This window comes from Oncorhynchus mykiss, chromosome 20, assembly GCF_013265735.2.
Source record: "Oncorhynchus mykiss isolate Arlee chromosome 20, USDA_OmykA_1.1, whole genome shotgun sequence".
NCBI classification, from domain to species: Eukaryota; Metazoa; Chordata; class Actinopteri; order Salmoniformes; family Salmonidae; genus Oncorhynchus; species Oncorhynchus mykiss.
In genome coordinates, this window is record NC_048584.1 from 19,590,910 (window position 1) to 19,603,738 (window position 12,829).

Consider the following 12,829-nt stretch of genomic DNA (forward strand, 5'->3'; position numbering starts at 1 on the left):
ATAGCAATCTTACCTCGGCTTGCTTTAATTCCTCCTTGCACACATCCTCCAGTGAATCCTCTAGGAAGTTCATAGCATAGCGTTCTATAGGTGTTAGCTGAGACGTGGGGGGAAAAAGACAGGCGGTCAGATTTGCTCCACATCGTCAAATAACAGATGGGATAGGCCAAAAACAGAGATATTGAGCAACAATCACCTGCTCCACAAGAGCCGCTATCTCCTGCTCGGCCTTGGAGAGCTCTTCCTCTTCTGGGTCCCTCCCTTCACCAGCCTCGTCCAATGGGATGGCCTCGTTGAACTCTGCCAGTTCAGCTACCTGCTCTGCTTTGGCTTGGGAGGCGGCCACTATGTCCTCCTCATCCTCGGCACGACACAGGGCCTGTGGCAGAGAGAGAAAATGAGTTCATGGGAACAGTGCCACCTGGAGTAAGATTGATGTTTGCTGACTTAAATAACACAATCATTTGACCTCAAGTTTATTCATTGTATTTTCAAAGCTTGTTCGTATGAGTCCGTGCTGATCCAAACACTCAGGTGGTAGTCTCTGGGTCTCTTCCAGAGTCCTGCTGCTGTATGTTGTGGTATAAACAGGCGTCTATGGTCTGAGAGACACCTGCTCTGAACACAACAGTAAACCTCCTATACATCCTGTTATTGCCAGTGTGTTGGTTGTGACTGACCTGCTCCAGGATGGTGGTGCTCTGTTTGTTGACAGTCTCCTCTTCCTCAGGCTGGGGCACAGAGAGCTCCACAATCATTTCCTTCTTCTCCCCCTCCGTCACATCAAATAGTTCCCTGATGGTTTGCTGAGAGGAGAGAGAGGAACGTAGTTCGTTTTTGAACTGCCCTCAAGTCGGAGCAAATGGACGACGTCAAAGACCAGTGTCAGTGGAGACGTACCTGTCTGAAGAAAGCAGTGGTGAAGTTGCCTCCTTCGATCGCCATGTCTCCCAGCATCCTCTTCTGGTTGGCCTTCTTCAGGATGTTCTCCTCCACCGTGCGCTCACTGATCAGCCTGAAAGGGTGTGGGGGGTGAGAATAGTCACACCAGACGTTCAACACATTGTCATACCTTCGGAGTCGAAGTACGCGGACAGCTCATGCTGTTTCTGGAGACTTTCAGGGGAGGGTTTCAACTGGGCACCTGTAGATGTGGACGTCGCGGGTCTGTCCGATGCGGTGGCAGCGGTCCTGGGCCTGGGCGTCCATGGTGGGGTTCCAGTCACTGTCGTAGAACACCACCGTGTCAGCGCCCGTGAGGTTCACCCCCACGCCGCCGCTACGCGTGGACAGGATGAAGCAGAAGATGCGGCGGTCAGCGTTGAAGCGATCCATCAGGGACTGAGAGGGAGAGAAAGATGTATGATTGACACAGGAGAAAACAAATGTTTTTGGTTTTCAACCGACAGTCAGCATCCGTTAGCAGTTTCAGCACAGTGTTGAACTCTGGGTCAATTCCATTCAACTCAAGAAACCGAATAGCCGGAAAATTCCTTCGGGAATGGAATTGACTCCTACTGACAGTTGCTGAAGACCAACACAACAACAGAATCCCGTAGAGCTCAGGAGTCACAGCGCCACTCACCTGTCTCTGCTCGACACGGGTGCTGCCGTCCAGGCGAAGGTAGATGTGCCCATGGTAGCCAAGGAACTGCTCCAGCACGTCCAGCATGCGGGTCATCTGGGTGAAAATGAGCACGCGGTGTTGGCCCTCCTTCAGCCGTCGCAGCAGAGTGTGGAGCGTCTGCAGCTTACCTGCACACACACACCACAGTGTTATTGTCCAAAGGCTGTATTGAGTTAAAAGCACTTTTAGACAAGTCCCGTGACAATTGTGGGGGGTCATAGATCATAACAGAGAACACCATCGAGTTCCACAGTGGGATCACATTAGTTTGTAAACCAAACGGTTCGGTTGCGTCCAAATAAGTTGGCACATCAACGGCACCGACTTCAGACGAGTTCCCTTGCGCTTGAGACCACCCTAGTGCTCGTGAGAGTCTCCCCTTTCCATAGAGTGTTAATTTTATATTCATTTATATTTTTTAGATTTACGCACTGGTGTGTCAATCGACTCTAGGGTGTTAAGTCCTATAGAACAAACAAGTGTGATGTCTGAGGAGTGGGGCCTCACCGCAGTCGTACTGGATCAGCCTCAGGTCAGGGAAGTGGGTCCTCATGTTGCACTGGATGCGGTGCAGACTTCGTGTGAGCGGGGCCACCTGGGAGGAGAGCAGCGAGGTGAACATGGCCTGCTTGTGGCTCAGAGATGGAGGGGGGTGGCAGCTGTGCATGGTGATGGTCGGCGCCTCCACCGGTGGGATCACAAACGTAAACCTGGAGGAGTAGGGGGGAAAAAAAGTGTTTGAAAACTGGGCCTCCCAGTTAAGGGCGCTGTGCCATCAGAGTCTCTGGGTTCGCGCCCAGGCTCTGTCGTAACCGGCCGCGACCGGGAGGTCCGTGGGGCGGGCCGGGCGCAGTGCGCGCTAACCAAGGTTGCCAGGTGCACTGTGTTTCCTCCGACACATTGGTGCGGCTGGCTTCCGGGTTGGATGCGCGCTGTGTTAAGAAGCAGTGCGGCTTGGTTGGGTTGTGTATCGGAGGACGCATGACTTTCAACCTTCGTCTCTCCCGAGCCCGTACGGGAGTTGTAGCGATGAGACAAGATAGTAGCTACTACAACAATTGGATACCACGAAATTGGGGAGAAAAAGTGGGTCAAATTTATTTATAAAAAAATGTTAACTTTTTTTTTTTAAGAAAGTGTTTGAAAACAGACACACCGGATTTAACTAATGAAGGCTTGGTGATTCGTTTAAAAAAAAAATGTAAACAGGTGTTAGTGAAATCTAGACTGTCTTGTGATTCCAGACAGTCGAAAGCAGCAGTCAGTTTGTTACCTTTCTATCACATCTTTGAGCAGCTGCAGCCTGTCCTCAGTGGTGTGGATGGCCTCCCTCAGGGCGCGGCTTTGGTCCCAGTAGTCCACGGTGCTGTGGGACTGGGCGAACAAGCAGGCGGTGTGGCCCGAGCGGCCCCACTGACCCAGGGCCCTGGGGGCCGGAGCAGGACAGGAGCCCGGGAGGAAGGTGAGGAAGTCCAGCACCTCATGGCCGTACACGGGCTTGGCGCTGCAGTGCAGGTCATTGATCCGGATGATTTGGGCCAGGCGGCTGTCTCGCTGCTTCTTGCGGCTGTCTGCCAGCCATGACTGACAGGGAGGAAAGGAACAGTTTGTCAGTTGACAAGACAGAAACAATTAAAGAGGAGCTCCAAAGGACTGAAAACAACCTTGTTCTTTTTTTTAACCTCCAGTTTTGGACTCAACGCGTCAATGTATGGCTCATACATGAATAATAAACCATCTGCAGTTCTCTCCCAGCGGCAAAAGGCACAGAATCATATTTTTACTTGGCATAATTTAGTGCATGAGAGACACGCTCGTTCATGTAGTGAGTGAGCGCACTGAAATGAGTGGGATTGCCTTGTTACATGCACTTAACATTAGTTATTTTGATCACAGCAAAAACACTTCAATCACATCCTTGCATCATTCTCTTTCAATAGGCTACATTTATCTGGAAACCAAGCAGAAAATGATGTGCGCTATTGATGGTAATGTAGCCAAACAAATACATTAGAAGACAATTGTCAAACTAATCAGAAACACCATGTGTCTCCTAAATGCTGCCACCTGTATATTTTGTTTGAATTTTGGAATATATTGCGGGAATCACAGGCACAAACAACTCTCGAGAAATGTATACTGCAAATTTCACCTACTTCAAAAAATAAATAAAGTACCTTTCTGTTTTACAACCATCCATCCAAATCAAATAATTCCATGCCATCTGTCCTTATAAACATGCAGACAGGTATTCATTCCATGATATGTAACAATCCAACACTGCAGTTGATTTTCAGCAATCATAATTTATCACGTACGCAAATGCAATATATAAATTATTACACAACTTTCAAGGAGTAGGACATTTGATGCAAACATAAGTAAGCTAAAACTTTTCCAAAAGTATACAATTATATCCTCACAATTGCTTTCTTGCCATACTAGTCTGTACAACAAGGAATTAGCCACAACCAAACTTTGAGGGACATTGGGCGAGTTAGTTTTACATGGCCCAGTGCCAGCACCAGGCCATGCAAAACTAACTTGCCCAATGTTGATTGGCAGGTGGAATGATGTCCAATGAGGTTGCAAGGTTAAAGTGGGAGGCGGGATCAGATCGGCACAGCATTGTCAAAAAAATATACAAAAAAGTTATGAAGTCTCTTTAAAGGAACATGACAGGAGTCAGGTTAAGAATTATGCTGTGGACTGATGACTGACATAACTCAAGAAAGTACTACTGTGGGATATGCTAGAAAACATGACAACCTCATTACTACCTACATGGTGATTTAAACAAGTAGCAAGGGGGGGAAAAAAGATTAGTAAAAGAAAAAAGCGGATGTAGTGGAAGTACCATGTAGAAGGGGGAGCGAGGATGTGGGCGAGGTTGTGCCCGAGGTCGAGGGGGGACAAATCCACCAACATGGGACCCTGATTTAGGAACGGCTGATTTAGTGTCGCTGCTCTCCTCACGTGTTGACAAAGAATTCAGACGAGCTACAGAGGAGAAGTGACTTGTTCAATACAGGGATTGTAAATACAGAAACAGTTTTCAAATGACTTGCATTCATCAACTCACCTTTCTGTTCTGTGCTGGTTTCTGCTGGCCCCTTTACTACCTTCAGCACTGGGCAAGGGGGCTCAGGCTGACTGGGGGCTGGGGTAGGGTTCTGAAGGGGGGCAGGAGTAGGGGTTTGAGGAGGGGCTGGGATAGGGATTCGAGAAGGGGATGGGGTAGGGTTCTGAAGGGGGGCAGGAGTAGGGGTTCGAGGAGGGGCTGGGATAGGGATTCGAGGAGGGGCAGGGATACGAGGAGGGGCTGGGGTAGAGGTTCTAATTGTGACCGACGTAGGGGTTCTAGGGGGGGCCAGGGTGTATTGAGCAGTGGCGGGTCCGGGGTGGCAATGTGCAAGGGGGGATCTCAGAGCAATGTTGGTATTGGCATGGTGGTGTATGGAGGGTGATGCCTGGGGGGCTATGCGTGGAGAAGGGGGCACTGCCAGGGTGGGTACACCTCCTCCTTCCTTACTTGACTGGCGTACCACGATCTTCACGATCCCAGAGCTGGTCACCATGGAGGAGGGCACTGGAGAGAAAAGACGAGTAAGAACATGACCATCCCATGAACCGCTTAAAAAACAAGTCCAGGGTAAAAGACGGCTAACCAGAGAAGATCAGATCAGTGACCGTAGTCTTGAAGGGGGACGCTGCTGTACCTTGAGAAGCGTTGAGAGGCAGCTGGATTTCCGAGGGTGCGGAAGAGGGGATGGCAGCATGGGTGTTGGCTGAACTGAACACTGCTACCTGGGCTGGCTGGCTGATGAGGTGGTGCTGCCCTCCGCTGGTCACCAGATGCATGAAGTTACCTGCGGAGCCCACTGTAAGAACCCATTTAGACACTCCTGTCAGCGCAGTATAGGATAGATACTGTACCACTAAATTTAATAGAACACCAAGATGGCTGCCTATATCAACACATTCTAGAGTTTTATGACATGGGCCATTCATATGATACTTTAGTTACTGTTAGGATCTGAGTGGACCTTGTACTGGGCGTGGAGGGCCCAGAGGGACCTGGTGGAGCTGGGTTCCAGACAGGGTGAGCTTGTTGCCCTGCAGCTGGAAGGTAACAGGCTTACTGCCCTGGCACGACGACACAGGACGCCCAGCCAACGAGGCCAGGTGGGCGATACTCACTACCTCCCCAGCTAAGATGGAGAAAGAGAGAGTCATTAAAGAAATGCTGACGAGGGTAATTTCACCAGTAGGAATAAATGTTTTTTTTAAAGGTAATCCAGTGCATTTTCAGTTTGTTCTTATGCACGGTTCACACACATTGGTTGCCCGATAGTGTTTTGAGAGAATGGCAGGTACTCACAGGGAAGTCGGGCCTGCATGTCTGGGCTGAGCAGAACCCGTTGGGTCATGACGTTGCTGGAAGTAGGGGTGGAATGGCTGGCGGGGTTGCAGGAGGTGGTGGGCGAGCGCACAGCCAAGACTGGCATTGGGGAGCCAGACCTCACGACAGTTCCCACCGCACAGGGGCCGCTGGGGTGCACAGGCGGGCGTGAAGGGGCAGTGGGTGCCACTGAATACACCGCTGAGGGTTCATGGAAACAAGGGAAGAGAAGACAGGATCACTTTAGATCTGGGTTGTGTAGAATACAATAGTTTGTCTGGCTGTGTAGAAGTTTCCACAAGAAACGTTGAACGGAATAAATGTTAAAATCGGGAAAAAAAACGGGGGGGAAAAAAACACTTGGATCGTGTTGATCTTTTCAATGTCAAATCAGCAACTATTCATGTATTATTTACTTCTAAATCCATGCTATTTAGTACTAACCTTGTTGGACTAGAGGTGAAGGGGTGAGGGTTGGGGTCACATCCTGGATGAGACGGGGCCTTGGGGCCTGAGCAGCAGGGGTGACCGGGCAGGTGAGCCGAGGGTTGTTCACCACCAGCACTGTGCAACCATCAGCCTTAGGTAAGGGCTGGAACATCCTGTTGACCTTCATACGGACAGGTTTGGGGCGGGGAGGAGGGTCGGGGGACTCCATGACCTCCTGGATCAGCTGGCGGCTAACCTTCCGTCGGGGCAGAAACACGTCGGCCTTGTACCTGGACACGCTGCCCTCTAGACCCACCAGGTCAAACAAAGACAGGTCACCGCGCTGAGGGACAGAGGAGTGGAGGGGTTCGGTTATGGAGGTTTAGATACATATAAAATGCATTTTATATGCATCTAAAATGTTTATATGTGCATACACACACACTAACCTTGAATGGGGAGATCTCCAGGGCTCTCTGAACCAGGGAGGCCGTGTGGAAGACAATGGGCTTGGTGAAGAAGGGGGAGTGGATGGGCCGCGGGTCAAACAGGTTGGGGTGGTTACACACTTTACGGAGCTGCATCAAGATGTTGATCACAGACATGAAGTGACCGCTGGCCAGCGTTTCCCGGGTGCTAAGAGAGAGAGCGATAGAAAGGGAGAGAAATACAGTGAGATGACGAAAAAGAAAAGGGGAATTCCTATACAATGCTAACTTGTAGATGATCTAAGCAACAGTAGCTGTTTAAAAGTACAACATCATAGATGTAAAAACATTCTGGGAAATGTTAGAAATAGGACTGCACAGGTCATTAGCTAATTACTGGCAGATTTTCAAACCAATGAGCCCTCCTGCAATGCATTAATTTGCTTCCAGTAACACCCTTGTCTATAGATACTTACGAGGCCTGTGCCATGAAGTCATCGTAGAGGAAGCGCTGTCTCTTGGACAGACGGCAGCGCACCACATGCTCATATTTTTTAGGCATCTGCTTCTCCACATCCACCTTGAGTCTCCTCAACAGAAACGGCCTGAGCACCTGGAAGGGAAAAACCAAAAGTGGTGATATGGGTTAGGGAACAGAATATATTTCAAAACATATCAAATGAGCACAAACATCTAAAACAGTTCATGGTGATAAATAGTACATTCTTATTTAACAGATAATCTGGACCCTCCTAAATATTCAGACCAATCCACCCCCCCTTGACCACCTGCGTGTTCCTCCATCTACGGCAGCCTGACTTCTTACCTTATGTAACCTCTTGACCAGGCCCTCATTGTACTCCTGGCTGCCCTCGATCATGCCGGTGAGTGGGTTGGAGAACCACTCCTTAAACTCCCGGTGAGACTGGAAGACGTGGGGCATGAGGAAGTGCATCAGGGACCACAGCTCCATCAGGCTGTTCTGCAGCGGGGTTCCCGTCAAGAGCAGGCGCCTTTGACTGGGGCCAGGAAAAAAGCCCATAGAAGACGTTATAATGACCAGAGGTTGCGACTAAAGATTTTTGTATTCTACTGGACAAAGAACTTTCAGCTTTTGTTGTCATAATTTTGACTGCTATTAGTAAAGGAAGAATGCAGAGAAATGGAAGCACTTGTCTGAAGGTTTTTAGAAAACGCTATAAGAATCCTTTGTGTTATTATTATTATTCATTCATTCATAAATTAGGATTATGATGTTCAATGGCAACAGTTATACTGGCCATCTATAACCATCTCCTCCCTCCTCCCTTAGTGCGGACCTGTTGAAATTGAGCAGGCTCTGCCAGCGCTGGGACTTGAAGTTCTTGATGTTCTGGGCCTCATCCAGGATGAGGTAGCGCCAGGACTTGCGACGGAAGGCCTGGTGGTCCTGCAGCACCAGCTTGTAGGAGGTGATGCACACATGGAAGGCGTTGGGCTTGGTCCAACCCTGAAAAAAAGAGGACGTTTTTATTAGCTTATCGAAAGGATCTGGCACTTGAATTGATCCACTTCAAGTGGGCCAGGGCTTTTATCCACTTCAGTATGCAAGGCTGACTTTTTGTTCAGTTGGAATGAGACACGGAGCACCAGAAAGGAGATGAGGCAGCGCCAGTGAAGATTATTTTGGAACTCGCAAGGGAAAAGGATAAGAGGTTGCCAAAGAAATACCTGGAGGCAGGAGTTTAAGGCAGACAATTAGAAAAATCGGCAAAGGGTGAAACAAGATGGAGAGGACTGCCCAGAACAGAGCGCGCTGGAGAGGGGTCATCGTGAGGAGCGATAGGCCCGAGTTAGTAAGTGCCAGTGACGATTTGTATCCATTTACGAGGGGATTTGGTGATTGTTTACCTGTCTCTTGAGTTTCCTCTCCTTCTGACTGCCGTAATAAGTGAGGATTTTGAATCCAGGACACCAGCGCTTCAGCTCCATCTCCCAATTCAGCATCACACTGGTTGGCACGATAATAAGATGGGGCCCCCAGTTACCTGAACAACCAACTTGATTTAGTGTCCGATATATAGGTTGTGTACATCTCTTCTATTGTCCTGGTAAAACGTTGAAATGTTAGTGTATGAATGACTCAATGTCTTACCCTTCTCACAGGCAAGGTGAGCTAGCAAGGCGATCGTCTGGATGGTCTTCCCCAGGCCCATCTCGTCAGCCAGGATGCCGTTGAGCTTCTTCTCGTACATGGTGACCAGCCAGTCCAGGCCGATGTGCTGATACTCACGCAGCTGGCCCACCAGCAAGAACGGAATGGGAGTCTTAACCTATTGACGAAGAACAAACAATAAAGCAAAAACAGGTTTTTAGAAATGTTAGCAAAAGTATATTTAAAAAAAAATAATTAATATCCCATTAAGTATTCAGATCCTTTACTCAGTACTTGGGTTTGACTCTAAATTCTTCTCTGCAGATCCTCTCAAAGCTCTGTGAGGTTGGATGGGGAGCATATCTGCACAGCCTATTTTCAGGTCTCTCCAGAGATGTTAGATCGGGTTCAAGTCCGGGCTCTGGCTTGGCCACTCAAGGATATTCAGAGACTTGTCCCGAAGCCACTCTTATGTTGTCTTGGCTATATGCTTAGGGTCGTTGTCCTGTTGGAAGGTGAACCTTCACCCCAGTCTGAGGTCCTGAGCACTCTGGAGCAGGTTTTCATCAAGGATCACTCTGTACTTCGCTCCGTTCATATTTCCCCTCGATCCTGACTAGTCTCCCAGTCCCTCCCGCTGAAAAACATCCTCACAGCATGATGCTGCCACACACCATGCTTCACCGTAGGAATGGTGCCAGCTTTCCTCCAGACATGATGGTTGGCATTCAGGCCAAAGAGTTTAATCTTGGTTTCATCTGACCAGAGAATCTTGTTTCTCATGGTCTGAGAGTCCTTTAGGTGCCTTTTGGCAAACTCCAAGCAGGCTGTCATGTGCCTTTTACTGTGGAGTGGCTTCCGTCTGGCCACTCTACCATAAAGGCCTGATTAGTGGAGTGCTGCAGAGATGGTTGTCCTTCTGGAGGGTTCTCCCATCTCCACAGAGGAACTCTGGAGCTCTGTCAGAGAGACCATAGACCACCTCCCTGACCAAGGCCCTTCTCCCCTGATTGCTCAGATTGGCTGGGCAGCCAGCTCTAGGAAGAGTCTTGGTGGTTTCAAGCGTCTTCCATTTAAGAATGATGGAGGCCACTGTGCCCTTTGGGGACCGCCAATGTGCCTCGACCCAATCCTGTCTCAGAGCTCTACAGACAATTCCTTCGACCTCATGGCTTGGTTTTTGCTCTGACACGCACTGTCATCTGTGGGACCTTACATAGACAGGTGTGTGCCTTTCCAAGTCATGTCCAATCAATTGAATTTACCAATCATGTTGTAGAAACATCAAGGATGATCAATAGAAACAGGATGCACCTGAGCTCAATTTTGAGTGTCATAGAAAATGATCTGAATACTTATACAAATAAGTTATTTATGTTTAGAATATTTTATCAATGTGCACATTTTTTTTAAATATGGAACCAACTCCATATTAACATCCATGATTTTGGAATGAGATGTTCGACAAGCAGGTGTCTACATACTTTTGGTCATGTAGTGTATTTTGCTATTGGAGGACAGGCTTATTGTAATGGCTAGAACGGAATGAATGGAACAATATTAACCTTTCCCTTAAGTCAACTACAAACTAATAGCAAAGGATCCTTGTTCGATCATCTGGCCAGTGTTGTAGGGCATGGGTTACCCACCTTGGTTGTGGCTAGGGTGTAGCCTTTGGGTTGCAGGCTCTCTGCAGTAGCAGCAATGTGGCTGATCTCCTTCTTGGGCCGCGGGCCGGTTGGGAGAGGGGGACTGTGGTCACCCTCCTTCAGCAGGATTTCCATCCCCTCGTCGCACTCATCTTCATCATTGTCAATGACCTCTTCCTCACCACTGTCCTCATTATCTGGTGAGTGATTAGGTGAGAAGAGGGGTAATGCAGTGAGCATGGTATAAAATCAAGACAAATGCACTAGCCTGACAGTCTAATCCATAAGTCCCTGGGAAAAGTTGGTTTTTGGTTTGTAGGTTCATCTACAGTATCAATTCAATCTGAAAGCTCAGTGTGAAGCTTCGTAGAGTTTTCACTAGGTTAGAGAGCAAAGATGTTCTGTTTTGTTACAGTGGGCAGTACCTGAGGTGGTGATGTTGCTTTCCACGTCACTTTTGTCTTCCTCGCTCTCCTCTTGCTCGTCTACAGAATTTTCAGACTCATCGGAGCTGGCAGGAGAGTCGGATGCCGAGGGCTCCTCGAAATCAGAGGCATACGCTCCTTTGTACTTCTCCAGCAGCTCCTCCACAGTCATGTCACCTGGGAGGGGAATTGGAAGAAAATGAAGTTTAGAATGGTCTTGAATAATGGACGTCATGACAACAGATAGGAGTAGAAAAGTGACTTGTGGAGCTTGTAATGACAATAGCTTAAAAACAACTAGACAGCACATTGGACTCAACATCTGTGCAGCAGATACAGCTGTTATACTATTTTAGTAGTGTGGGAGGTTACCTTCTTTGGCCAAGTCATCCAGCTCGCCCGCGTGATCTGCTTCCCCCTCCACCACCTCTTGGGCTGCGATGGTGTCCTCCTCATCTTCAGCTGAGCACCACAGACAGGGACAAATAATTACACAATACTCACAACCAACTCAATATATTGACAAGTGAGCTACTTTACATGCATATAACATTCACTGCAATTGGATAACAAGGCCTCACTTACCATCCTCTTCGTTGGCTGTGAACTCTGCGTCTTCGTCCACTGTTGTGGACGAATTGTCTGAGCACTCTTCTTCCGAGTCCTGTGAAAGGAACAAAGTCAGTCTCCACCAAATAACAACATTTACAACATTTTAAAGTATGAACAATTAGGTTAATGTGCACCAGCTTAAACAAAGGAAGGGCATGGGAATGCAGTACGCATGTGTTTGAGTGAGGGGCTCTGCCCAGTCTCCTGTGTCAATGGTACCCACCTGTGAAAGGGGCCGTTTGAGGGTGCTGAGCAGCTCTGCCAGGGACATGGTCCCCTCCTGTCTTAGCAGCTCAATCTCCCTCCTCTGGGTCTCAGGGTCATTGCCATCCTGTTCCTCCTCCACTTCGATGGTCTCCTCATCATCCTCCTCCTCCTCACCACCACACGGAGGCTCAAAGTCTCTGTCTGCAGACGGAACGAAGGAAGAGAGGAACGTTAAACCTGGTCTCCAATTGGCCAGTCTGTTAATAAGGCACCTGGGCTAGAAACTGTGCAGGACACTGCATCATGCTTATTTGAACAGCATTGAACAGTCTCCAATCTCTGGCAAAGCTTCGCTTCCATTACGCTAACTACTAAGTCACATCTGATGACTGGAATGTCACTGCACTTCAGAGATGCAACAATTGCATCGTTTCTAGTCCGAAATTGAAGGCAGGAGATGACGGTCCTTTTGCCTTGGGCAATTCCACCATAACGGAATTACGCTGAGAATCAGTTTTGCACTTTAACCCATAAGAGTCTAAGCCCGGTCTAAACCGGGGCGGGTTCTACTGAGCTACAGTGCTGTGAAAAAGTATTTGCCACTTTTAGAATTGGCGCTACTTTCGCATATTTTTTTTTATACGGAATGTTATCAGATCTTCAACCAAAACCTAATATTAGATAAAGTGCAACCAGAGTGAACAAATAACACAACAATTACATACTTATTTAATGTATTTAATAAACAATGTTATGCAACACCATATGCCTGTGTGAAAAAGTAATTGCCCCCTTATACTCAATAACTGGTAGTGACACCTTTAGCTGCAATGACTCCAACCAAACGCTTTCTGTAGTTGTTGATCAGCCTCTGATGTCGCTGTGGAAGAATTTTGGCCCACTCTTCCATGCAGAA

General features: G+C 48.2%; 1 protein-coding gene across 2 annotated transcripts in view; it reads right to left on the minus strand.

Annotated features, from left to right (window-relative positions):
• Positions 1–12,829, minus strand: part of LOC110499140 (helicase SRCAP) — a 28,714-nt gene that overhangs the window by 6,026 nt on the left and 9,859 nt on the right. Inside the window, exons 7-31 of one of the 2 annotated variants that reach the window (XM_036955938.1) lie at positions 11,930–12,114; positions 11,680–11,758; positions 11,467–11,556; positions 11,095–11,271; positions 10,670–10,866; positions 9,021–9,198; positions 8,777–8,913; positions 8,206–8,375; positions 7,713–7,905; positions 7,363–7,499; positions 6,908–7,094; positions 6,474–6,801; positions 6,009–6,230; positions 5,674–5,838; positions 5,347–5,496; positions 4,710–5,216; positions 4,485–4,627; positions 2,901–3,211; positions 2,135–2,337; positions 1,586–1,755; positions 1,145–1,341; positions 901–1,015; positions 681–806; positions 197–379; positions 14–97 (exon numbers count right to left, since the gene is read on the minus strand). In XM_036955938.1, the coding sequence (XP_036811833.1) occupies positions 14–97; positions 197–379; positions 681–806; positions 901–1,015; positions 1,145–1,341; positions 1,586–1,755; positions 2,135–2,337; positions 2,901–3,211; positions 4,485–4,627; positions 4,710–5,216; positions 5,347–5,496; positions 5,674–5,838; positions 6,009–6,230; positions 6,474–6,801; positions 6,908–7,094; positions 7,363–7,499; positions 7,713–7,905; positions 8,206–8,375; positions 8,777–8,913; positions 9,021–9,198; positions 10,670–10,866; positions 11,095–11,271; positions 11,467–11,556; positions 11,680–11,758; positions 11,930–12,114 (4,634 nt within the window). Of the gene's footprint in view, positions 1–13; positions 98–196; positions 380–680; positions 807–900; positions 1,016–1,144; positions 1,342–1,585; positions 1,756–2,134; positions 2,338–2,900; positions 3,212–4,484; positions 4,628–4,709; positions 5,217–5,346; positions 5,509–5,673; positions 5,839–6,008; positions 6,231–6,473; positions 6,802–6,907; positions 7,095–7,362; positions 7,500–7,712; positions 7,906–8,205; positions 8,376–8,776; positions 8,914–9,020; positions 9,199–10,669; positions 10,867–11,094; positions 11,272–11,466; positions 11,557–11,679; positions 11,759–11,929; positions 12,115–12,829 lie in introns of both variants that reach the window. The other variant, XM_036955937.1, reaches the window with a different exon arrangement.